The sequence below is a fragment of the Oncorhynchus mykiss genome, chromosome 25, assembly GCF_057628025.1.
Source record: "Oncorhynchus mykiss isolate SJ-2025 chromosome 25, ASM5762802v1, whole genome shotgun sequence".
Lineage (NCBI taxonomy): Eukaryota > Metazoa > Chordata > Actinopteri > Salmoniformes > Salmonidae > Oncorhynchus > Oncorhynchus mykiss.
Genome location: NC_143046.1, coordinates 32,885,079 through 32,909,870, shown reverse-complemented (window position 1 = coordinate 32,909,870; position 24,792 = coordinate 32,885,079). Strand labels below are relative to the sequence as shown.

Genomic DNA, 24,792 nt, shown 5'->3' with positions numbered 1-24,792 from the left:
AAACGGTGGAATAGGCTAAATATGATACCGCAACAGCAACCGATGGCAGTAGCTAACTACTGTAGCTAACTACTGTAGCTAACTAGCCGGCTAACCTCTGTTAGCTAGCAAGCAACGCTAAAGGAATTGAAAATGGGTTAGCATATTAGCTAGCTGGTTAGCATTTAGGAGTCCGGCAAACACGTTCCTCACACGCTAGGAACGTATTTACTTGTTATAATGAAAAGGTGCCTCTCGGTCCCAAAACACAATTTTTGTGGAGACTTGTGGGAGGAGCGCTGATGACGTCGCCCACTCTATATGCTTTTGGTAGCTTGATTGTGTCCAGACTGAGGAGAAATCTACACACAATGCATCTCTGACCAGCTCCTGAAGTGGTCAGACAGATCCGATCACAATCAGACCACAAAGCCACTTTTGTGCGTCTAAACCCGTCTTTTCAATGCGATCTTCCTATTCTGATAGCAGAAGTCACATGTAAGTATCAAGTGTAGACACGACCTCTCTCTCTCGCTCTGAACTCCCAGTAGAGTCCTGTCCTGCTGTAACCTCACTATGGCCCTAATGGACCTCATCAGCAACACGCTGGGACAGAGACACTCTCCCTACATTTCTCTCACTGTCTCTCTCTCCTTTCGCTCCATGATTTCTCTCTCTTTTATGCATATGTGACTGTCTGTGTGTGTCTTCCACAGTCTGCCCTTCCTGGTGTTGGCTGTGCAATGGGGCGAGAGGTGTGAACCCAAAGCCAACGTGTACTGTAGACTACAACTGCTTGCCTCTTATCTATACAGTTGTCTATGAACCAACCCAGAACAGTGTGTCTAGGACTGGAGTGTTCGCTTGTGAACTCTGTCTGCACATTTCGGTTATGTATTCATTTCTCTCTCATGTATGAGGAGAACACATTTAGGCCATGCATCTGTTTAGCCATCGTTCTGAACAAACTCCCTTTTAGGATCAGTTAATGAACAGCCTGTGTGTTTTAATGACCATTGTCCATAACTGACTAGTGCTGCAGGTAGTTTAGCCCTCTCTCCTCTCCTCTCCTCTCCTCTCCTCTCCTCTCCTCTCCTCTCCTCTCCAGAGATGGCTCTTAATGGGATCAGTGGGACAGAGGGAAGAGAGAGGAGAAGAGTCAAGGGGATGAAAGCTGGTCCAGCAAACACATCATCCTAATCGCCACTGACCCCTCCCACCCAGCCAACTGAGAAACTGTAGAATATACATTTTATTAACTAACATGAACTCTCACTGGTTCCCTTGTTGTTCCCCAGGGTCCCTACAGGGGGAGCACCAGCGCAGACTGTACAAGGAGCTGATGGCCAACTACAACCGCCTGGAGAGACCAGTGATCAACGACTCCTCTCCTCTTCTGGTGGAGCTGGGAATGACTCTGCTGCAGATCATAGACGTGGTGAGGGAGGGACTGTGTATTTGTGTGTGTCGGGGTGTGGGTGCGTGTGAGAGGTGTATGTTGATTTAACAAGGACTGACACGGACTGACACTACTGGTGTATAAGACAGATGTTTTAACTTCAAACATTCTGTTGAGAGTGTGTGTGTGTGTGTGTGTGTGTGTAGAGGTGACGTACAGTGGCAGGTATGTACTTCTGAGATTAGGTCCCGTATCTGCAGACATGTAGAGATAATGCACTTCTGCTGTTTGCCTCCTGTTATATAAGATCTCCCAGACAGACTCTCTGTCATTGCTCATCCATATATTTATATGTACATGTATATATCCTTATTCCATTCCTTTACTTAGATTTGTGTTTACTAGGTAGTTGTTGTGGAATTGTTAGATTACATGTTAGATATTGCTGCACTGTCGGAACTAGAAGCACAAGCATTTCAATACACTTGCAATAACATCTGCTAACCATGTGTACGTGACCAATAACATTTTACTTGATTTGATTTAGAATCCATACCACGACGAATTGAGGCTCTTCTGAGGGCCAAAGGGGGTGCAACTCAATATTAGGAAGGTGTTCCTAATGTTTTGTTTACTCAATGTAAATCGCCAAATGAAGAAAAATGTGCCTACTTGAATGTCAGTTCCTCAGAAATGTAGACTGATGTGTGTGTGTGTGTGTGTGTGTGTGTATGTGTGTATGTGTGCGAGAGAGAGTCTCACCAGAGGGATGCTAATGCAGCGCATTTCATGCTTTAGCAAAGATCTAGAAACTCCGTCACACTTCCCCACATGCTGTGTGTGTGTGTGCACTGTGTGTGTCCACTGATAGAGTTCTGCACCACCATTCCAACGCCTCACAGTCAGAACAGACCCATGTTGAGACTTTGACACATGGGACACATCACCACCCCATAGTAGGCTGTCTAATCCCTATGTTCTAGTCATTAGATCCTCAATAGCTCTATCATTCATTCATACACACACACACACACACACACACACACACACACACACACACACACACACACACACACACACACACACACACTTCAGTGACCTGTGAAGGGTATGATCATACTTTTATAATTACCATCTAATCACCAGAGATATGTCTACAGTACCTCAGTAGCCTTAACATCTGGGCTGCTATGCTGCTTAATGATGCAGAGAGGGTTTGAAAGGCTGGCCATGGCTCACATCAACACCATCATCCCAGACATGCATGTAGGTCAACAGAGTGGAGCTTGTATGAACCTTTAGGGGTGTGTAGGGTGTTTTAGCAATGTTAGGAGTGTGTGTCCTCTCCTCCAGATTCTCTTCTCTGTCAAGGGCCCATGGGGCAGTTGTGTTTCCCCCCTGGATGTCAGTCAGTCATTCAGAGCTGCAGAAAACAACACAAGTGTGTCTGTTAAACTCTCAGAGCGAACCAAACTGTTTCTGTGTTAAATATGGCTTTTACAATTCCCATTCGTCAGCCAGACTCTGAGGAATGAGGAAACGGAAAGGAAATATAGCCGGACAGAATATGCAGAGTTCCCCTCAGGACTTTATAGTGTCTCTGAAATGGGTTTTGGCTTTGGCTCGCTCAACTTTCTCTCTATTCAGAGTTGAGTGAGTGAGAGAGAAGTGTATGTGTTTTACTGAAGTCTTGAGCTCCTACAGACGGTAGGCAATTAAGGTCACAGTTATGAAAACTTAGGACACTAAAGAGGCCTTTCTACTAACTTGAAAAACACCAAAAGAAAGATGCCCAGAGTCCCTGCTCATCTGCAAGGAGGCATGAGGACTGCAGATGTGGCTATAAATTGCAATGTCCGTACTGTGAGACGCCTAAGAAAGCCCTTCTGGGAAATTGGACGGACAGCTGATCGTCCTCGCAGTGACAGACCACGTGTAACAACACCTTCACAGGATCAGCTGAGGGACAGGTACAGGATGGCAACAACAACTGCCCGAGTTACACCAGGAACAGGCACAATCCCTCCTTCTGTGCTCAGACTGTCCGCAATAGGCTGAGAGAGGCTGGACTGAGGGCTTGTAGGCCTGTTGTAAGGCAGGTCCTCACCGGACATCACTGGCAACATCGTCGCCTATGGGTACAAACCCACCGTCGCTGAAGCAGACAGGACTGGCAAAAGTGCTCTTCTCTGACGAGTCGCGGTTTTGCCTCACCATGGCTGATGGTCGGATTCGCATTTATCGTTGAAGGAATGAGCGTTACACCGAGGCCTGTACTCTGGAGCGGGATCGATTTGGAGGTGGTCAGGGGCGGTGTGTCACAGCATCATCGGACTGAGCTTGTTGTCATTGCAGCAATCTCAACGCTGTGCGTTCCAGGGAAGACATCCTCCTCCCTCATGTGGTACCCTTCCTGCAGGCTCATCCTGACATGACCCTCCAGCATGACAATGCCACCAGACATACTGCTCGTTCTGTGCGTGATTTCCTGCACGACCGGAATGTCAGTATTCTGCCATGGCCAGCGAAGAGCCCGGATCTTGCCCCGAACTGGGTCAGAATATAATGATGTAATTACTTGTCGAAGGTGTCCGATGGGGTATCTCCTCGTGGACCGAGTTCCTCCTCCTCCTCTGATGGCGACACCTCTGTTGTTACCGGGTGTAAGTCTATGATTGTCCACTCTATGTCAGTGTCCTTTCTCGTAGTGCTCTGTTTCCTCGCCCTCGTTCTGTGAGAGGGGTCTTCTAGGGACGGCTAATCATCAGTGGGAAAGGTTCCAGCGTGGAATGAAAGCAATGTATACCCATGATTCCTTGGATAACCTGGTGGTCCTGCTTGAATTCCTTCTTAGATACAGCTACTCAACCATAGCATCAACCATAGCATTGATTGTTAAGAGTTTATTTTGTCTTCTTCAACCTCGTGTTGGATTTTGGGGATGCGACTAATCCTCGACCTTGGCTGCAGCGCACAGCCATCTAGTCTGATATGTAAATTCTTAACTCACATGTTTTAAACCCTCAGGCCTGTCTTTATGGCAAGTTCTCTGGGCATAACTAGTTACGAGGCAAGGTCTGGATTTTACTCAGATCCAATTTAGACAACTAACTTCGCATTTCATCTTTACAAAAACATTCTCTTTGATCTGGACATTTTCCACACAACGTACAGTATGCAAACATGAGGTACATATCATGCAAACTCTTCAAGTTACAATGTCTTCAATATAACGTCGTCATTGAACATTTAATAACATTTAAAAAAGCATTCATTTTCATATTCCATCTATCGTCATTACCACCATTTTGATTTACGAAATATATTGTCCCAAAGTCCATTTATTGCATGTTACTGTTCTGAGGTTGATGCCCCATAGGGCCATCATACATTCCATTCTTCTACACTGAGGGGACAAAGGATTTTGTCTGCTGCCTTAAGATTTACAATGGGAGTGAGGTGTCATAATATCCCCTACCTCTCTACTCCCCCCTTTGGTGGGGTGTGAGAGATATCTATGCAGAATTGTGGTCAACGTTAACCTGACCCGAACAGGCCAGTCATGACACCACCATAGTCCCTGTGCCCAAGAACGCCAAGGTAACCTGTCTAAATGACTATCGCCCCGTAGCACTCACATCTGTAGCCATGAAATGCTTTGAAAGGCTGGTCATGGCTCATCATCATCCCAGACACTCTGGACCCGGTCCATTTCGCTTACTGACCCAACAGAGCCACAGATACCGACATCTCTATTGTACTCCACACTGCCCTTTCCCACCTGGACACGAGGAACATCTACAGAGGCTTCGGAAAATATTCGGACCCCTTGACTTTTTCCACATTTTGTTACGTTACAGCCTTATTCTAAAATGGACTACATAAAAAAAATCTGAAGCAATCTATACACTATACCCCATAATGACAAAGCAAAAATAGGTTTTTAGACATTTTTGCAAATGTATTAAAAAATTAAAAACAGATACCTTATTTACATAAGTATTCAGACCCTTTGCCATGACACTTGAAACTGAGTTCAGATGCATCCTGTTTCCATTGATCATCCTTGAGATGTTTCTACAATTTGATTGGAGTCCACCTGGGGTAAATTAAATTGATTGGACATAATTTGGAAAGGTCCACAGTTGACAGTGCATGTCAGAGAAAAAAACCAAGCAATAAGGTTAAAGGAATTGTCCGTAGAGCTCCGGGACAGGATTGTGCCGGGGCACAATCCGAGGTACCAAAAAATGTCTGCAGCATTGGAGGTCCCCAAGAACACAGTGTCCTCCATCTTTCTGAAATAGAGATGGCCGCCCGACCAAACTGAGCAATCGGGGGAGAAGGGCCTTGGTCAGGGAGGTGACCAAGAACCCGATGGTCACTCTGACAAAGCTCTAGAGTTCCTCTGTGGAGATGGGAGAAGCTTCCAGAAGGACAACCATCTCTGCAGCACTCCACCAACGAGGCCTTTATGGTAGAGTCGCCAGACGGAAGCCATTCCTCAGTAAAAGGCACATGACAAACTGCTTGGAGTTTGCCAAAAGTCACCTAAAGACTCTCAGACCATGAGAAACAAGATTCTCTGGTCTGATGAAACCAAGATTGAACTCTTTGGCCTGAATGCCAAGCGTCACGTCTGGAGGAAACCTGGCACCATCCTACGGTGAAGCATGGTGGTGGCAGCATCATGCTGTGGGGATGTTTTTTAGCGACAGGGACTGGGAGACTAGTCAGGATTGAGTAAAAGATGAATGGAGCAAAGTACAGAGAGATACTTGATGAAAACCTGCTCCAGAACATTTAGGACCTCAGACTGGGGCGAAGGTTCACCTTCCAACAGGACAGCGACCCTAAGAACACATCCAAGACAATGCAGGAGTGGCTTCGGGACATGTCTCTGAATGTCCTTGAGTGGCCCAGCCAGAGCCCAGACTTAAATCCGATCCAAAATCTCTGGAGAGACCTGAAAATAGCTGTGCAATGACGCTCCCCATCCAACCTGACAGAGTTTGAGAGGACCTGCAGAGAAGAATGGGAGAAACTCCCTAAATACAGGGGTGCCAAGCTTGTAGTGTCATACCCAAGAAGACTCAAGGCTGTAATCACTGCCAAAGGTGCTTCAACAAAGTACTAAATAAAGGGTCTGAATACTTTTGTAAATGTGATATTTCAGTTTTTTTTGTGAATTAGCAAAAATGTCTATAAACCAGTTTTTGCTTTGTCATTATGGGTTATTGTGTGTAGATTGATGAGGGCTTAAAACAATTCAATCAATTTTAGAATAAGGCTGTAACATAACGAAATGGGAAAAAGTCAAGGGGTCTGAATACTTCCCGAATGCACTGTATGTGAGAATGCTGTTCATTGACTACATCTCAGCATTCAAAGTCATAGTGCCCTCCAAGCTCGTCACTTAGTTAAGGACCCTGGGACTGAACATTTCCCTCTGCAACTGGATCCTGGACTTCCTGACGGGCCGCTTCCAGGTGGTGACGGTAGGCAACAACACATCCAACACGCTGACCCTCAACACGGTGGCTTCTCAGGGGTGCGTGTGTAGCGTGGTTCATTCTGCGTTGTGTACTTTTAATTAGGACGCTGCAACAACTGGAGGTCTGCTAGTTGAATTCTTTTTATAGGCCCTGCACACGAAGAGACAACACACAATATGTTAGCCCTTGGCGCAGTCATAGCTCTCAGGCACCTGCGCAAGCACATGGACACTCACTCAAACACTGTCCCAAGTACTCACAAGTTATTTCAATAGATACTCTAGTTAGCGAGCTTGGTGAAACGTGTTAACATAAATCTTTATCTTGTCCACATTGTAACAAACTTATGGTTGAATAACAGCACATTGTGTGACATTTTGACAGTTTTATATTGAACAATTTCGGAGCCAAGGACAACATACCTTGCTATGCCGAAGGTCAGGCAAAAGAGAACAATAAGGGGGTATGGAAATACAGATAACCCGCGATGGGCCAAACCAAAATATACAAAACTTTTACAATCACATGTATGTACAATATTGATATGAAAAAGTGTTTGTACACCAAAGAATAACATTAGCTATGCAGCTGTAATTAAATAAACACACTGAATTATTATTATTAATATTATTATCAAATTATTAACATTCCCCTCTTGACCTGGCCTATTTGAATTGGTCCTTGTGTGCAACTTGGTGCATAATCTAGGGGAACAACATCACACTGCTACATTCACCCCCACTGTTTTACACTAGATTATAGGCACAAAACAAAACACATTACCTCAAAGGTAACAAAGCAAGGAAAGAAAAAAAACATTTCACACACGCAGGGCGACAGAGTAACCCAGCGTAGTCCCTTAATTCTAGACCCACAAATGGTCGATCAGCTGAAAAGCTATACCGCGAAGGATTACGAAAAATAAGGGGTAGCTAATCCATTATTCAACCGTATACGAAAAATGCCATAAATTATTTACGCCGATGGACTACACACAAAGTTACATGAATTGCCAAATATATTAGACAAACCCACAAATCATTCTAAGACACGCTTAGATTACTACATATACATGTATATAAAAAAGAAAAGGTAGGCAATATCCTGCCATCACTGAGAAACCAGGAACTGTTTCATTTCCTGTGTAGACATAGTTTGTATTAGCCTATTCACTTGCTTAATACGTCTGTCTAGTCCGAACACCCTCACTCAAAAACCTAGCAGGAATGTCACAGACAGCACTAACCCTGCTCAGAGGTCTGACCTCAGGATGGGGAGTATTACAGATTGGCATATTCGGAGCTAGCACACTTTCAGTTACAGACTCAACGCTAGTACTGTCAGACGACTGATCAGAATCCTGGTAGATTGACACAGACCACACTGACGAAGCATCTTCAACCAAGGTATCTGTCACAGCATCATCCACACGGAATGGAGTTTCGCAATCAGAACTCTTGTAGGCTTCGTGGATATCTCTCTGGTCCACTTCCGCTGAGCACACATCATTTAAGGGGGCCTTCATACGGTTGTTCCACCTCACTTCCATCAGCTGGGACTTCACCATCCTCTTGGAGTAACCTCCCAGAAGACTCAGGAAGGCCTGCTACCCAGTGGACAGTCTGCTACCCAGTGGACAGGCCTGCTACCCAGTGGACAGGCCTGCTACCCAGTGGACAGGCCTGCTACCCAGTGGACAGTCTTCTACCCAGTGGACAGGCCTGCTACCCAGTGGACAGGCCTGCTACCCAGTGGACAGTCTTCTACCCAGTGGACAGGCCTGCTACCCAGTGGACAGTCTGATACCCAGTGGACAATCTGCTACCCAGTGGACAGGCCTGCTACCCAGTGGACAATCTGATACCCAGTGGACAGTCTGCTACCCAGTGGACAATCTGATACCCAGTGGACAGTCTGCTACCCAGTGGACAGGCCTGCTACCCAGTGGACAATCTGATACCCAGTGGACAGTCTGCTACCCAGTGGACAGGCCTGCTACCCAGTGGACAATCTGATACCCAGTGGACAGTCTGCTACCCAGTGGACAGTCTGCTACCCAGTGGACAGTCTGCTACCCAGTGGACAATCTGATACCCAGTGGACAGTCTGCTACCCAGTGGACAGTCTGCTACCCAATGGACAGGCCTGCTACCCAGTGGACAGGCCTGCTACCCAGTGGACAGTCTGCTACCCAGTGGACAGTCTGCTACCCAGTGGACAGTCTGCTACCCAATGGACAGGCCTGCTACCCAGTGGACAGGCCTGCTACCCAGTGGACAGGCCTGCTACCCAGTGGACAGGCCTGCTACCCAGTGGACAGTCTGCTACCCAGTGGACAGTCTGCTACCCAGGGGACAGTCCTGGTGTCACTCCCATCCATTTGGCTGGACTCTGCAGACATCTCAGAGATCACGTCACCACTGGATAGAGATCCATGTAGTAAGGTGTTGGATACGATATGTGTTCAGTGAGCTGTTCTTCGCAACCACTATGTACACCACACTCTCCCAGCGATCAGCCAGTTTCTTCTTGCCCCTGTTCCTCTTGTTAGCAAGTAGAACTCTGTCTCTCTTCTGCACCGAGTGACCCTTAGACCGTCTGTTGTAGACCTCGGCTTGTCTCTTTTGTTGCTTACTGGCATGGTGCTGGGCCAATGTCATGGCCTCTCTCAGATCCTCACCCAGAGACTGGACATACTTATCCACATCTACTGTGTCCCCATCCAACAGCACACTTTCAAACATAGCATCTACCGGCAACCTAGGGGTGCGTCCAAACATCAGGAAGAAGGGTGGAAACCCAGTAGTCTCATGAACAGTGCAGTTATAAAAAGTTATATTTTGGTTTCATCTGACCATATGACATTATCCCAATCTTCTTCTGGATCATCCAAATGCTCTTTAGCAAACTTCAGACGGGCCTGGACATGTACTGGCTTAAGCAGGGGGACACGTCTGGCACTGCAGGATTTGAGTCCCTGGCGGCGTAGTGTGTTACTGATGGTAGGCTTTGTTACTTTGGTCCCAGCTCTCTGCAGGTCATTCACTAGGTCCCCCCATGTGGTTCTGGGATTTTTGCTCACCGTTCTTGTGATCATTTTGTCCCCACGGGGGGAGATCTTGCGTGGAGCCCCAGATCGAGGGAGATTATCAGTGGTCTTGTATGTCTTCCATTTCCTAATAATTGCTCCCACAGTTGATTTCTTCAAACCAAGCTGCTTACCTATTGCAGATTCAGTCTTCCCAGCCTGGTGCAGGTCTACAATTTTGTTTCTGGTGTCCTTTGACAGCTCTTTGGTCTTGGCCATAGTGGAGTTTGGAGTGTGACTGTTTGAGGTTGTGGACAGGTGTCTTTTATACTGATAACAAGTTCAAACAGGTGCCATTAATATATGTAACAAGTGGAGGACAGAGGAGCCTCTTAAAGAAGAAGTTACAGGTCTGTGAGAGCCAGAAATCTTGCTTGTTTGTTATTGACCAAATACTTATTTTCCACCATAATTTACAAATAAATTCATAAAAAATCCTACAATGTGATTTTCTGGATTTATTTCCCTTATTTTGTCTGTCATAGTTGAAGTGTACCTTTGATGAAAATTACAGGCCTCTCTCATCTTTTTAAGTGGGAGAACTTGCACAATTGGTGGCTGACTAAATACTTTTTTGCCCCACTGTATGTACCTCTGCACATCGACTCGGTACGGGTACCCTGTGTATATAGCCAAGTTATTGTTACTCATTGTGTGTTTATTATTACTTTTATTATTACGTGTTTAACTTTTCTATTATTTCTCTATTTTCTGTCTCTGCCTTGTTGGGAAGGGCCCGTAAGTAAGCATTTCACTGTTAGTCTACACCTGTTGTTTACGAAGCATGTGACAAATGACATTTGATTTGATTCACACACAGTCTTTTTCAGCCTTGTCTTAAAACTACTACGTTGTGATCTAGGTCAGGCTAGTTCTGCTAGACACAGATGGAGAGGAACCCATTGTTTAGTGGTTTATAGTGGTCCAGATGTTTTGGTTATTGTCGGTGAACGGTCTGGTTTAGTCCCCTGGTGTGTTTTTTTGTTGGTGTGGTCCAGTCCTGTGGTCAGGTCTAATCTAGGTCTGGTCCAGTCTGTTGGTCTAGTCTAGATGAGGTCAAGTCTAGTGGTCCTGACTCAGGGCAGGGCAGTGGGACTCAGGTGGTGAGGGGGGCCCTTGGGTCCTGTCTGTGAAACGCTCAATGCATGATTTAACCCTGATTGGCTAACGGTACGAGCACAGCTGCCACTGCTCCACTGGGCGTGTGTGTGTGTGTGTGTGTGTGTGTGTGTGTGTGTGTGTGTGTGTGTGTGTGTGTGTGTGTGTGTGTGTGTGTGTGTGTGTGTGAGAGTTAATTTATTCTTGCTCACAGTTAAAACTGAAGAAATGCAGAATTTACATTACTAATAACTGCAAAACACTTATTATAAAATACATACATAATACGTGAAAAAAAGAACACAGAACACTTGAAACATTATAATTTTCATGATGGAAATTGAAATATTAAATTGTGACTGTTAAAAATATAATATTTGGGGGAACCATTTAAGTTATTAGACAGTCTGATAGCGGTGGGTAGAGTGGAGTTTCACAGGCGGTTCGTACAGGCAGTTATACAGGACAGTTTGTGGCTGTTTCTCAGGAGCCTGGTGGTGCAGTTACCTCTTTTTGTAGGGAGCAGGTCATTCAGTGTTCAAGAGTGTGCATGTCCTTCACCAGGTGCACTGCAGCCTGCTCTCGCCTGCTCTGCAGTGACGGAAGCTCCACCTCAAGGCCCTCAACCATATTCCAGACAGGGCCTGACCAGTGTAGTGTATACTTTGACCAGATCATCAGTGGGTAGGCCATTTCTGGCAAGAACAGTCAAAGTGCAGGTGTTTTGAGGCCTTCCTCACTGACTGCTCCACACGTGTCACCACTGTGGTTTGAGTCTAGATGATACTTAGTTGTTGTTACCACTGGTACTTCCTGTCCTCCTAGGATTAGTGGTGCAGGTTGTGGATGGTCTCTAGAAAAATATATGTTGTTGGATGTGGCCCACTCTTCCAGCTGTTTTGCCTCCAAGCCCATGGAAGTGTCCTCTTGTGGCACTAGAGGTGACCTCTGACCAAGGGCTAAATGTGCCATTTGCCATCACCCTCTTCCTTCTTCCGGTGGGCTATCTGTGGAGCCAGGCTAGTAATTTGGACACAGTTCAATGTCAGACAGACATTGCAGGAGCTTTGCGTGATCTTTGGACATGCAGTTGAAGTCGGAAGTTTACATACACTTAGGTTGGAGTCATTAAAACTTGTTTTTCAACCACTCCGCAAATTTCTTGTTAACAAACTATAGTTTTGGCAAGTCGGTTAGGACATTTACTTTGTGCATGACACAAGTCATTTAAAAAAAAATAATTTCACAGATTATTTCACTTATAATTCGATGTATCACAATTCCAATGGGTCAGAAGTTTACATACACTAAGTTGACTGTGCCTTTAAACAGCTTGGAAAATTCCAGAAAATGATGTCATGGCTTTAGAATTTCAGTTTTGTGGTAGTTTGTCTTTGCTTCCTTGATAAGCATTTGCGCTTTGTTTCTGTATTTTCTCCATTTCATTGTTTTTCACCATTTCCCATCTGTTGAAAATCTTCTGTCTTTTCCTGATGGCAGCCTTTATTTGGTCAGTCATCTAGGACTTGTCCAGTGTTGTTGTTGTTGGCATGCATACATCAAGTGCAGTTTGAATGCAGAAGTTGAATGTCTCCACTAGAGGTTGACCGATTCTGATTTTTCTACTCCAATACCGATACCGCCCGATTTATTTTAACGTAATATAATACATAAATAAAAATCTATTTGGTCTCAAATAAATAATGAAACATGCTCCATTTGGTTTAAATAATGCAAAAACAGTGTTGGAGAAGAAAGTAAAAGTGCAGTATGTGTCATGTAAAAAAGCTAACGTTGAAGTTCCTTGCTCAGAACATATGAAAGCTGGTGGTTCAATATTCCCACTTCTTCAATATTCCCAGTTAAGAAGTTTTAGGTTGTAGTTAGTTATTATAGGAATTATGACGCGTTGACTTTTTCTCTCTATACCATTTGTATTTCATATACCTTTGACTATTGGATGTTCTAATAGGCACTTTGGTATTGCCAGCCTAATCTCAGGAGTTGATAGGCTTGAAGTCATAAATAGCGCTGTGAAGCAAGCATTGCTTAGAGCTGCTGGCAAACGCAGTAAAGTTTGACTGAGTGCTTACGAGCTTACGAGCCTGCTGCCCCTACCACCGCTCAGTCAGACTGCTCTATCAAATCATAAACACAGAAATACGAGCCATTGGTCATTAATATGGTAAAATCCGGAAACTATCATTTCGAAAACAAAACGTTTATTATTTTTGTGAAATACGGAACCGTTCTGTATTTTATCGAACGGGTGGCAACCCTAAGTCTAAATATTGCTGTTTACATTGCACAACCTTCAATGTTATGTCATAATGATGTCAAATTCTGGCAAATTAGTTCGCAACGAGCCAGGTTTAAAAATATATACTTCTATGTATTGATTTTAAGAAAGGCATTGATGTTTATGGTTAGGTACATTACTGCAGCGATTGTGCTTTTTTTTGCGAATGAGCTTTTGTTAAATCATCACCCGTTTGGCAAAGTAGGCTGTGATTCGATGATAAATTAACAGGCACCGCATTGACTATATGCAACGCAGGACAAGCTAGTTAACCTAGTAATATCATCAACCATGTGTAGTTAACTAGTGATTATGTGAAGATTGACTCTTTTTTTATAAGATACTTTTAATGCTAGCTAGCAACTTACCTTGGCTCCTTGCTACACTCGCGTAACAGGTGGTCAGCCTGCCACCCAGTTTCCTCGTGGCTTCCTCATGTAATCGTCCATAATCGGCATCCAAAAATGCAGATTACTGATTGTTATGAAAACTAGAAATCGGCCCTCTATTCTCCACCTTTGCATCGATGTTCTCCACCTCATATATGGCAGACCAATCAGTGCTTGCCATACATCGTGCCAAGGCCTCCTTTCTGTTCTGGGTTACCAGACGTCCTTTTTCCCCACTGCACCTCACATCTCCCTCCCGATGTTGTGTTTGGGGAGAACAGCAGACATTTGTGATCACTGGATCCGAGAGATGAGCAAGTACAGTGGGGGTGTTGTAGTGATTCTTCAGATTTATAATGATCCAATCTAAGATGGAGTCCCTTCTGATCATGTCCACTTGTTTCATGTCTGGATGGGAGTTTGTCAGCATCTTGATGGGCAGGTGATTAAAGTCTACACAGCATGGACATCCTGAGGACATGGATAGTATTTATGAGATAATCCACAGTGTTCTTCTGAAGTGTTTTCTCATTTGCCCATAGTGGATGGTAGAGTACTCCCACTACCAGAGTTGAAACTGAGCTGCCGAGTGGTTTAGGACAAAGCTGAAGCCACATATACGGCAGGGGCGCCAGGTAGCCTAGTGGTTAGAGGGTTGGCCAGCAACCGAAAGTTTGCTGGATCGAATCCCCGAGCTGACAAGGTAAAAAATCTGTTGTTCTGCCCCTGAGCAAGGCAGTCAGCCCACTGCTCCCCGGTAGGCCATCATTGTAAATAAGAATTTGTTCTTAACTGACTTGCCTGGTTAAATTGAAAATAAACTCCTCTTTCTCTAGGTCAGTTCTTCTCTTTTCCTGAATACTGTGATTTACGTCCATAGCTCCTCTCATCCCCTCTCTGGACCAGTCGTTTCTGAACAGCTGATAGTCTCGTACGAAAAGAGATTCATCTGGGATATTTTCACGGGCCCAAGTTTCAGTGACCCATCCAGTAACTGCATTTACTGATTGAAGGAGCAGTTTAAATTCATCCACTTTGTTTACCAATGACATTGAATTACAAACTAGCACATTCGGAGTCTCTGGAGCATGCTGGGACGTATTTTGCGACATCCCATAATTCAGTTAGAGCTCTGCATTGACGTGAGAGATTGTGTTTTCCATGTATATTAGGTCTGTTAGTAACTTCTATTGTTAGTATTTTCCTCCTTCTGCCCTTACCAGCTGTTCCCGAAGCACTGAAGTTTGTCTCGGATATGCAGTGCCAGAGGAGGTGCATGTCTTTTGTAAATCCGTAGAAAATGTGATGAGTTTTCCAGAACGTTTGTACAATCGATCGCTATCAAAGCCACTCTTAATCCGCTAAAAGAGCAGGATAAGTATGCAGTGCCATTTTTTTAAACATTTGAAACAAACATTTGAAACATTGTAACAGGTGTTACTGTTGACCGGCTGCCAGGAAGCTTCACCATACACTGTAATAATGTGTGTGGGTGTGTGGTTTATCCCAGCTCTCACAGTCTCAAGTCAGAATTAGACGTTTATCAATGTTTCTCAAACGTAACATTTTGAAGTGTTTAAGGTTAACCTTTTGGCATTAACTCCACATTTTTAAGGTTAGGCATGAACTCACAATGGTTAAGGTAAATGTTAAGGTTTGGGATAGGCTTAAAACAAAAAGATCAAAAACAATCTTCTATCGCTGGATTCAAACAGGCAACATTTGGCCCATTGGAATCAGAGGCAGATGCTTACAACCATCCACCATCATCGTCCACAACGCCCGGCAAAACCCAAACCTACTTGAAGGTACCCGTGCTCACTGCTGCCCCTAGTGGCTGGTTTCCACGTCATCTCCCGACGTCCTCAGACATGGATGGACGTCAAATACTGACTTGTATCACAGGTGACCTGGCTGGGTTTATCATGCAGAGCCGTCTTTTAGTTTATTTTCCAGTTACATTAAACACTTAATGTGGCCCAATGTTGACCTGAGTTATGCATAAAAAAACAACCTACCTTTGTCTCTCCTCAGATTTCTAAATTGAGTAGGTGAGAATGTGACACTTGATTATTTCTGAGGAAGAGCTGCTTTAAGCATGAAATCTCTCCCTGTGTTCCATATGTCATATGTAACCTTTCAAAGTAGCCTTCCTGTCGCCATAGCTACAGCACAGCTCTACACATGGTTCAATGCATCACAGTTACAGGCAATAACATTACTGCTTGATTACGTGTGGTAATGGTAATCACTGGCAGTAATGTCTCTAGATCAACAGTAATAAACTCATTTGGTATTCCAGTAGCTGATTAGCATAGTCAATTTAGCCTTTCTGACACACTGGTCATTGGTCAGGCCATCCGAATGCAAACACGCCAGGCTTCAGTAGCTATTGTAAGCCAGCACAGCTCGTATTAACATAGCAGATTCATTATTAGCCTAGCATAGTCCAAATGGTCTCAGAGCCTGTTTGCTGTTAGCATAGCACGGTGGATATTAGCCAGGATACTGTATGTTAGTGTTTCCTAACACATTGATCCTCAGGGAAGCACTGACAGCTTTAGAGTTGTTAATGTATTTATCACCTTTATGTAAACAACATTGACTGACTGGCGCTCCACACACACACACACTGAAGGAAGCGCACATACAGGTAACAGCCAAAATAAAGGAAACACCAACATTACATGTCTCATTAGGGTGCTGGGCCACCATGACCCGCCAGAACAGCTTCAATGCGCATAGATTCTGTAAGTGCCTGGAACTACAGTGCTTTCAACGTTCCTAACCCTTGACTTATTTCACATTTTGTTGTGTTACAGCCTAAATTGAAAATTGATTAAATCAATGTTTATTTCTCAACCATCTACACACAATACCCCATAATGACAAAGTGAAAAACATGTTTTTAGAAATTTTTGCTAATTAATTGAAAATGAAATACAGAAATATCTAATTTACATACAGTACCAGTCAAAAGTTTGGACACACCTACTCATTCCAGGGTTTTTCTTTATTTGTACTTTTTTCTACATTATAGAATAATAGTGAAGACCACAAAACTATGAAATAACACATATGGAATCATGTAGTAACCAAAAAAGTGTTCTTCAAAGTAGCCAACCTTTCCCTTGATGACAGCTCTGGACACTCTTGGCATTCTCTCAACCAGCTTCATGAGGTAGTCACCTGGAAGGCATTTCAATTAACAGGTGTGCCATGTTTAAAGTTAATTTGTGGAATTTATTTCCTTCTTAATGTGTTTGAGCCAATCAGTTGTGTTGTGACAAGTTAGGTTTGGTATGCACACGATTTGGTAAAAGATAAAGCCCATATTACGACAAGAACAGTTCAAATAAGCAAATAGAAATGACAGCCAAATTGTTACTTTAAGACATGAAGGTCAGTCAATATGGAACATGTCAAGAACTTTGAAAGTTTCTTCAAGTGCAGTTGCAAAAATCATCAAGCGCTATGATGAAACTGGCCTTTGGTCTGATGAGTCCAAATTTGAGATTTTTGGTTCCAACCGCCGTGTTTTTGTGAGACGCAGAGTAGGTGAACGGATGATCTACACGTGTGGTTGCCACTGTGAATCATGGAGGAGGAGGTGTGAGGGTGCTTTGCTGGTTACACTGTCTGTGATTTATTTAGAATTCAAGGCACACTTAACCAGCATGGCTATAACAGCATCCTGCAGCGATACGCCATCCCATCTAGTTTGCGCTTAGTGGGACTATCATTTGTTTTTCAACAGGACAATGACCCCAAACACACCTCCAGGCTGTGTAAGGGCTATTTGACCAAGGAGAGTGATGGAGTGCTGCATCAGATGATCTGACCTCCACAATCACCAGACCTCAATCTAATTGAAATGGTTTGGGATGATTTGGACTGCGGAGTGAAGGAAAAACAGCCAAGAAGTGCTCAGCATATGTGGGAACTCCTTCAAGACTGTTGGAAAAGCATTCTTCATGAAGCTGGTTGAGAGAATGCCAAGAATGTGCAAAGCTGTCATCAAGGCAAAGGATGGCTACTTTGAAGAATTTAAAATATAAAATATATTTAGATTTGTTTAACACTTTTTGGGTTACTACATGATTCCATATGTGTTATTTCACAGTTTTGATGGCTACACTATTACTCTACAAGGTAGAAAATTGTAAAAGTAAATAAAAATCCTTGAATGAGTAGGTGTGTCCAATTATAGATGGATTTATTGATTGATACTGTAATTATTCACACCCCTGAGTCAAATCTTCGTAGAAGCACCTTTGGCAGCAATTACAGCTTTGAGTCTTTCTGGGTAAGTCTCTAAGAGCTTTCCATGCCTGGATTGTGTAACGTTTGCCCATTATTATTTTCAAAATTCTTCAAGCTCTGTCACATTTGTTGTTGATCATCGCTTGACAACGTGTTCTCTGGAGTGATGAATCACACTTCACCATCTGGCTGTCCGAATCTGGGTTTGGCGGATGCCTCCTACCTGAATGCATAGTGGCAACTGTACATTTTGGTGGAGGAGGAATAATGGTCTGGTGCTGTTTTTCATGGTTCTGGCCCCTGAGTTCTAGTGTAGGGAATTCTTAACACTACAGCATACAATGACATTCTAGATGATTCTGTGCTTCCAACTTTTTGGCAACAGTTTGAGGAAGGCCCTTTTCTGGTTCAGCATGACAATGCTCCCGTGCACAAAGTGAGGTCCATACAGAAATGGTTTGTTGAGATGGTTGTGAAAGAACTTGACTGGCCTACACAGAGCCCTGATGTCAACACCATCGAACACCTTTGGGATGAATTGAAATGCCGAATGCGGGCCTAATTGCCCAACATCAGTGCCCGACCTCACTAATGCAATTAAAATGTTAGCTAATGATCTTCAGCCCCTCATCATTTGAGTGACAGCTAGCAAGATGCACATTGACGGTTTCACAGTGAAAGAAGGCTGGCCCAGGCCTGCCCAGCATTATCCATTGAGGTTTCAGGGTGTACCTAATGGCTAGGTGACACAGCAGGGAGAGAGAGAGAGCAATGACATACTGCAGATATCTGCCCATATATGATGTAGTACACAATTTTCGGGGGACCCGTTTTGGCTCTTGAGCACTACTTTCAAAACGACTGGCTATAAAGTATGCAAATCTTCCTGGAAAGTCTCTTTAAGATAATGCTGGATTTGATGGCATGGGGTGTTTGTGTTTGTTTGTGTGAGAGAGAGAGAATTCCTTTTTTTCACATCCCACCACATCCTGTAAATTGTTTTCTTCATCATGCTAGCTAATTACTTTCCAATCTGTTGATGTCTCTCTGCTGCTCGTGTAGGGGAGCCAGTTAGTTTTGATTGGCTCCTGGCTCCTCATGGACAGCAATTAGACAGGTATCAGACACCAGCTGAGACACATTGTTAGGCAACGGATGGGAATGATAACAATCTTAAAAAATTAAGATAGGAAATATTGTTTTAAATGCCAAGGTCTTTTGACATTTTGAAGACAGTACATTTTTTTTGTAACTTTCTATGGGAGAGACACACTCTGTGTGTGTATCTCTCTGTGTGTGTGTGTGTGTGTGTGTGTGGTGTGTGTATTGAGCAAGGTACTTAACCCTAATTGCTTCTGTAAATTGCTCTAGATAAGAGTGTCTGCTAAATTACTAAAGTGTGTGTGTGTGTGTGTGTGTGCTGCTGTGATCACCCTTGAGTTGGATGGTTAATGTTTTCCCTTCATAGATTTGACCCTAACATCCCCCAACTCCCATCTCCCCCTTACTGCGGGATCAGAACACGCACATTGAGAGGGCGATCTGCAAACCGTCTCCGTCTTCATCATCTGGGTCATTTGATGGAATCCTGGATATGTAGAAATATTTGGCACATAACTCAGCCCTAATTGATGGAAGTGGGTGTTAATGACTGATAGAGTTGAAGAGAGGCAGAAACAGACCAAAAACAGATCTGCAAAGAGAGAGAGATAATGTAGAGAGAGCAGAGAACAAGACAAAAGGACACCTTACATCTTGCTAAGTGCCCTATTTACTCAGATCATGAAATGTGAGTTCTCTCTCTCTCTCTCTCTCTCTCTCTCTCTCTCTCTCTCTCTCTCTCTCTCTCTCTCTCTCTCTCTCTCTCTCTCTCTCTCTCTCTCTCTCTCTCTCTCTCTCTCTCTCTCTCTCATTCTCTCTCTCTCTCTCTCTCATTCTCTCTCTCTCATTCTCTCTCTCTCTCTCTCTCTCTCTCTCTCTCTCTCTCTCTCTCTCTCTCTCTGCTGTGTGTTGGGTTGTTTAGGTCCACGGGGCTTGTTGTTTGAGATTTTGAAATGAGGCATCTAATCATGATGTGGTTACATAAATGAGGCTTTTAGAGAGGTTTCACACCCCAGTTGTTTTGCACCCATGCTGAACCGACAGTAGACACTCAGCGAAACCTTACCTCTTTCTATTCACTGTGATGATTTCCTGCTGTGGCGGTTCAATTGAATTGTTATTTTCTTCTCTGTTTGCTCAGGACGAGAAGAACCAGGTTCTGATGACCAACGCATGGTTACAGCTGGTGAGTGGAAATGGTTGAGGACTGAATGACACTGTGACTCATGATGTTCTCATATCCCACCCATCCCACCAAAAAGGCAGTAACACCATCTCAAGTTGATATGCCGCAGGTTTTGTCTGGTACCTGGACAATCTGGAGGATACATGCTTATGGAGAGTTGATGAGGTTGGATTTGTGAGAGGGGCATGCGGTCCACCCTGTCTGGTCTCTACCATCGACACGACCCAGGATAAGGAGAACAACGAACGCCTCCACTCTCCACAGTCACTACAAACAGACCTCCGTCCAATTTCCCATCAATTCATTTGATTTTTTATCGAGTCATTTACTCCTTTATAGAAGTCTTCCTGACAGGACGTCAGCCTCAATTTTCTAGCCGATCAGTGTCATTGCTGTGTGGTTTATGCGACGCTTCCCAGGCGGGCCATGGGAAATACATTTCAATGTCTGTCAACTAGCGTGAACTCATAAGAGACAAGTGCTGTCACAACCCTTCAGTTGACAGACTGCCAAGACCCAAGCTCAGACTGGATCTTTTATCACAGACAGACTGCCCCCCCCCCCCCCCCCCCCCCTCAGCACTGGACTGATGTACCTCTTTGCTGTGTGATTATCTCTGATGTGTATCTCTGTGTTCTGTCCTCAGTACTGGACTGATGTACCTCTTTGCTGTGTGATTATCTCTGATGTGTATCTCTGTGTTCTGTCCTCAGTACTGGACTGATGTACCTCTTTGCTGTGTGATTATCTCTGATGTGTATCTCTGTGTTCTGTCTTAAGTACTGGACTGATGTACCTCTTTGCTGTGTGATTATCTCTGATGTGTATCTCTGTGTTCTGTCCTCAGTACTGGACTGATGTGTACCTGAGTTGGAATCCAGAGAACTACCCCGGGGTTCAGAACCTACGTTTCCCCTCCAGCCAGATCTGGACCCCTGACATCCTCCTCTACAACAGGTGTGCTCCCACAACCCCCATCTTCTCCCATGATCCTCCTCTCCTCCCATCATCCTCATCTCCTCCCACAACTTACTGATGCAGTCATTTATGATTGATCCTTTCTTTGGATGAGTTTAGAGCTGAGATTTGGTTGATAAACCAACAGCAACGGAGCATCTGTGACCTGCATCAGCCTGCCTGGAGGGACTGGAGGGACAGGACCTGAATGTGGAATATGTGTTTAGTCTGGAAGTCTCCCGAAGTGTGTGTGTGTGTGTGTGTGTTTGTGCGTGTGTACCTCTGTGTGTGTGTGTGTGTACCTCTGTGTGTGTGTACCTCTGTGTGTGTGTACCTCTGTGTGTGTGTGTGTGTGTGTGTGTTTCTCTCTGTGTGTGTGTGTGTGTGTTTCTCTCTGTGTGAGTGCGTGTGTGTGTGTATCTCTCTGTGTGTGTGTATCTCTCTCTGTGTGCGTGTGTGTGAGTTAGCATTGAGATACAGTTGGGTATATGTGTTTTTAGACGTGCACAGTGTTTGGAATCAGGTCGGGTTTATTCTGTCTCATCTCTCTGTTCTTAACCCCTTTCTCCTGTTAGTGGGGAAAGCTTACAGAGATGGTATCTATTCCGCTTCACTTTGCCATGTAGGGCAAAACCACAAGTAAATGCACTAGCTAGACCATGTGAGAAATATATGGAGAGAGGTAGGCACACAGAGAAGTGAAGGAAGTTCAGTCCTTTTTTTAAGAGGGTTCATTCATAATGATTCACTGGGGGGTTCAAGCCCTGACTGCTGATTGGCTGACAGCTGTGGTATATCAGACTGTATACCACGGGTATGACAAAGCATTTATTTGAACTGTTCTAATTACATTGGTAACCAGCAACTACTACTACTACTGCTTCTGCTACTGCTAGTAATATTACTGCTTCTTCTACTGCTAGTACTACTACTGCTTCTGCTACTGCTAGTACTACTACTGCTTCTGCTACTGCTAGTACTACTACTGCTTCTGCTACTGCTAGTACTACTACTGCTTCTGCTACTGCTAGTAATATTACTGCTTCTGCTACTGCTAGTACTACTACTGCTTCTGCTACTGCTAGTACTACTACTGCTTCTGCTACTGCTAGTACTACTACTTTTACAGATCTGCCCAGCCACGCAATTAATTAACTTGATCTCCACTGTAAAAAGCACCTAGACATTATCTCCGACATTTGCAACATTTCGATCTCCACAGTCTCCCGTATTAATGAATGTGTCGGCAGAGGAGAGAGGAATGCAGTTTTTCTCAGCCAGTCCAAATCACCAATCAGCATCCGAACTGGTAAAACAACATGAAATGTAGCTAGTTTGCTGTGTAGTTGGCCAGCAACCTGCAAAGTTCCCGGAATGATCCACCAGCGCTGGTTTAGTTTAGCTTTACATGGCAGTCAATGGACATAGAACTAAAGACCAGAGAACATCTAAAATTGCACTTGACAACCAGTGTTAGTGAATGTAGCATCAGGTAAAAAATACAAATAATAATAATAATCTTGCTTTTTAATGCTGGTAACTTGTCGGCTTCGCCTCGTGGCTATGACCACGTCACAGCCATGATACAAATGCCATAACATATGGACTTGAATGTATTATTGCTTAATTCCAATCTCCATGCGCGTACACAACCAACACACACCACACACACACGCACACAACACCACATGATCACAGGATTAAGGAGAGAAACAATGGGTATTTAATCCTGATTTTAAAAGCACTCCCCATCTCACCCCTCTTCTCTTCATCTAACCTGCTTCACTCCTCACCACGTCCAAAAAGGTCAAAGGTAACAGGAAACATACTTGTCATTCATGTAAAATGCGTCTGTTCTCTTCTATTCTTCATGCTCTCACATTTCTTTGGCGTGCACTCGTTTACGATGCTGTGAAGAAGATATGTGACGGTTAGGGTCATTGGTTTGGGTCATGTGACGTAAACATCCCAGATGTTGAGGAATTTCACCATAAGAGCAGAGTTAACCTTGTAGATCATGTCATGGCCCTGTGTTAGAGGGGAGCTGCCGAGGAGAACCCGTTTCCGAGTGTTGCTGAGGTTTAGCTTCCCCAAAAGGGAAGTTCAAATGTGCAGTCTGCTTCCATGATGTCGACACACAAACACATAGAGACACGCATTGACACAGCAGACGTTCGTGACATAACATGCGCCATTAAACCGTCCGTCGTGAAAGCGTAAGCGATAACACGCTAGTCTGACAGCGGTGTATAGCAGAGGAACCCAGTCTCATTAGCATGCTTTTTGAGGTGCGAAACCGCAATAACGAATGTATTCACTTCTATTGCGCTTAATTAACGAGAGCCTTAATGAGTCAGTTCAATACATCCCATGTATCTCATCAAAAGACCGTTTCAGTGTGGAGGGCTGTATAGGCACAATGGAAGGATCAACAGCATGTGACTTTTCATTCATTTCCCCTCTGAACGATCCCTTCGCATCTGTCTGTCTGGTATTAAGCCGCCGAGGGCTGGGGGATGAAAAGGAAGTTGAACACGTCTCTGATTGCTGTTTGTTTGTGACTCAGCACATAGCAGGATTTGACTTGAATGTGGTTGATTCCATTGATAAATTGCCATGAAGGAATCGTTGAATGAATCCTTATTAGTGACGCGCTTCGTTGACACTATGTGCTGAATGTAATGGCATGGGGGTGTGAAAGGCTGTATGTTGTTGTATTGCACAGAAACAATTCAAACAGGACACGCATAGCTAATCTCAGGAAAAGGTACATTCACACGGAGCATTGTACACACCCACATTTTATTATGGTATTGTACTATGGTACAAATACTATAGTACTATAGTGTTCTTGTGTACTAAAGTAGTATTTACAGTTAATATCGTAAAAATACTGTGTATGTACTATAGTAATTACTGTAGTGTTTTTGTGGACTAAAGGAGTATTTACAGTTTACTATAGTATAAATATTGAAGTGTATACTATAGTAACTACTGTAGTGTTTTTGCAGACTGTAGTATACTGAACTATTTACTATAGAGTTTTTTGCGGACATTACTGTAGTATTCACTGAAGTGTTTTTGCGCCCTGTCGTATACTGCAGTATTTACTATAGTATTCTACAACATTCTATAGTAAGTACTACACATGATCGAGGGATATTAGTGTGTAGTATAGTATTTTACAGTACACTACAGTTTACTACATAATTGTATAGTAAGTACTGTCGTAATCTATAGTAAACTGTAGTGTGTTTTTCATGTGGGCACTGACAATTCTACAGTGACAAGTACACACATCTCACGCCATAACCTCGTGTAGATGTGGATCAGCATCAGGCAGACTTTAATCACCATTAGATCAGTTACTACATGACCATCTCCCTCGTCAGAGAAGGACAGGGCTAAAGTCAATGTTTCCATAGGATCCATCAGACCAAGGACATCCAAGTCAAGGAGCCAGGCGGGACATGCACACGCCGCACAGTAGTGTCTCTAGCCCTTGGGCGAAGCATACTCTCAAATAAATTGCAGTCAT

The 24,792-nt window shown here is 43.9% G+C and overlaps 1 protein-coding gene across 1 annotated transcript in view; it reads left to right on the top strand.

The window, feature by feature from the left end:
- Window positions 1-24,792, top strand: part of LOC110505019 (neuronal acetylcholine receptor subunit alpha-7-like) — a 75,992-nt gene that overhangs the window by 27,192 nt on the left and 24,008 nt on the right. The window contains exons 3-5 of the mRNA XM_036969606.2: window positions 1,278-1,417; window positions 20,253-20,297; window positions 21,145-21,254. Of these exons, the coding sequence (XP_036825501.1) occupies window positions 1,278-1,417; window positions 20,253-20,297; window positions 21,145-21,254 (295 nt within the window). The remainder of the gene's footprint in view (window positions 1-1,277; window positions 1,418-20,252; window positions 20,298-21,144; window positions 21,255-24,792) is intronic.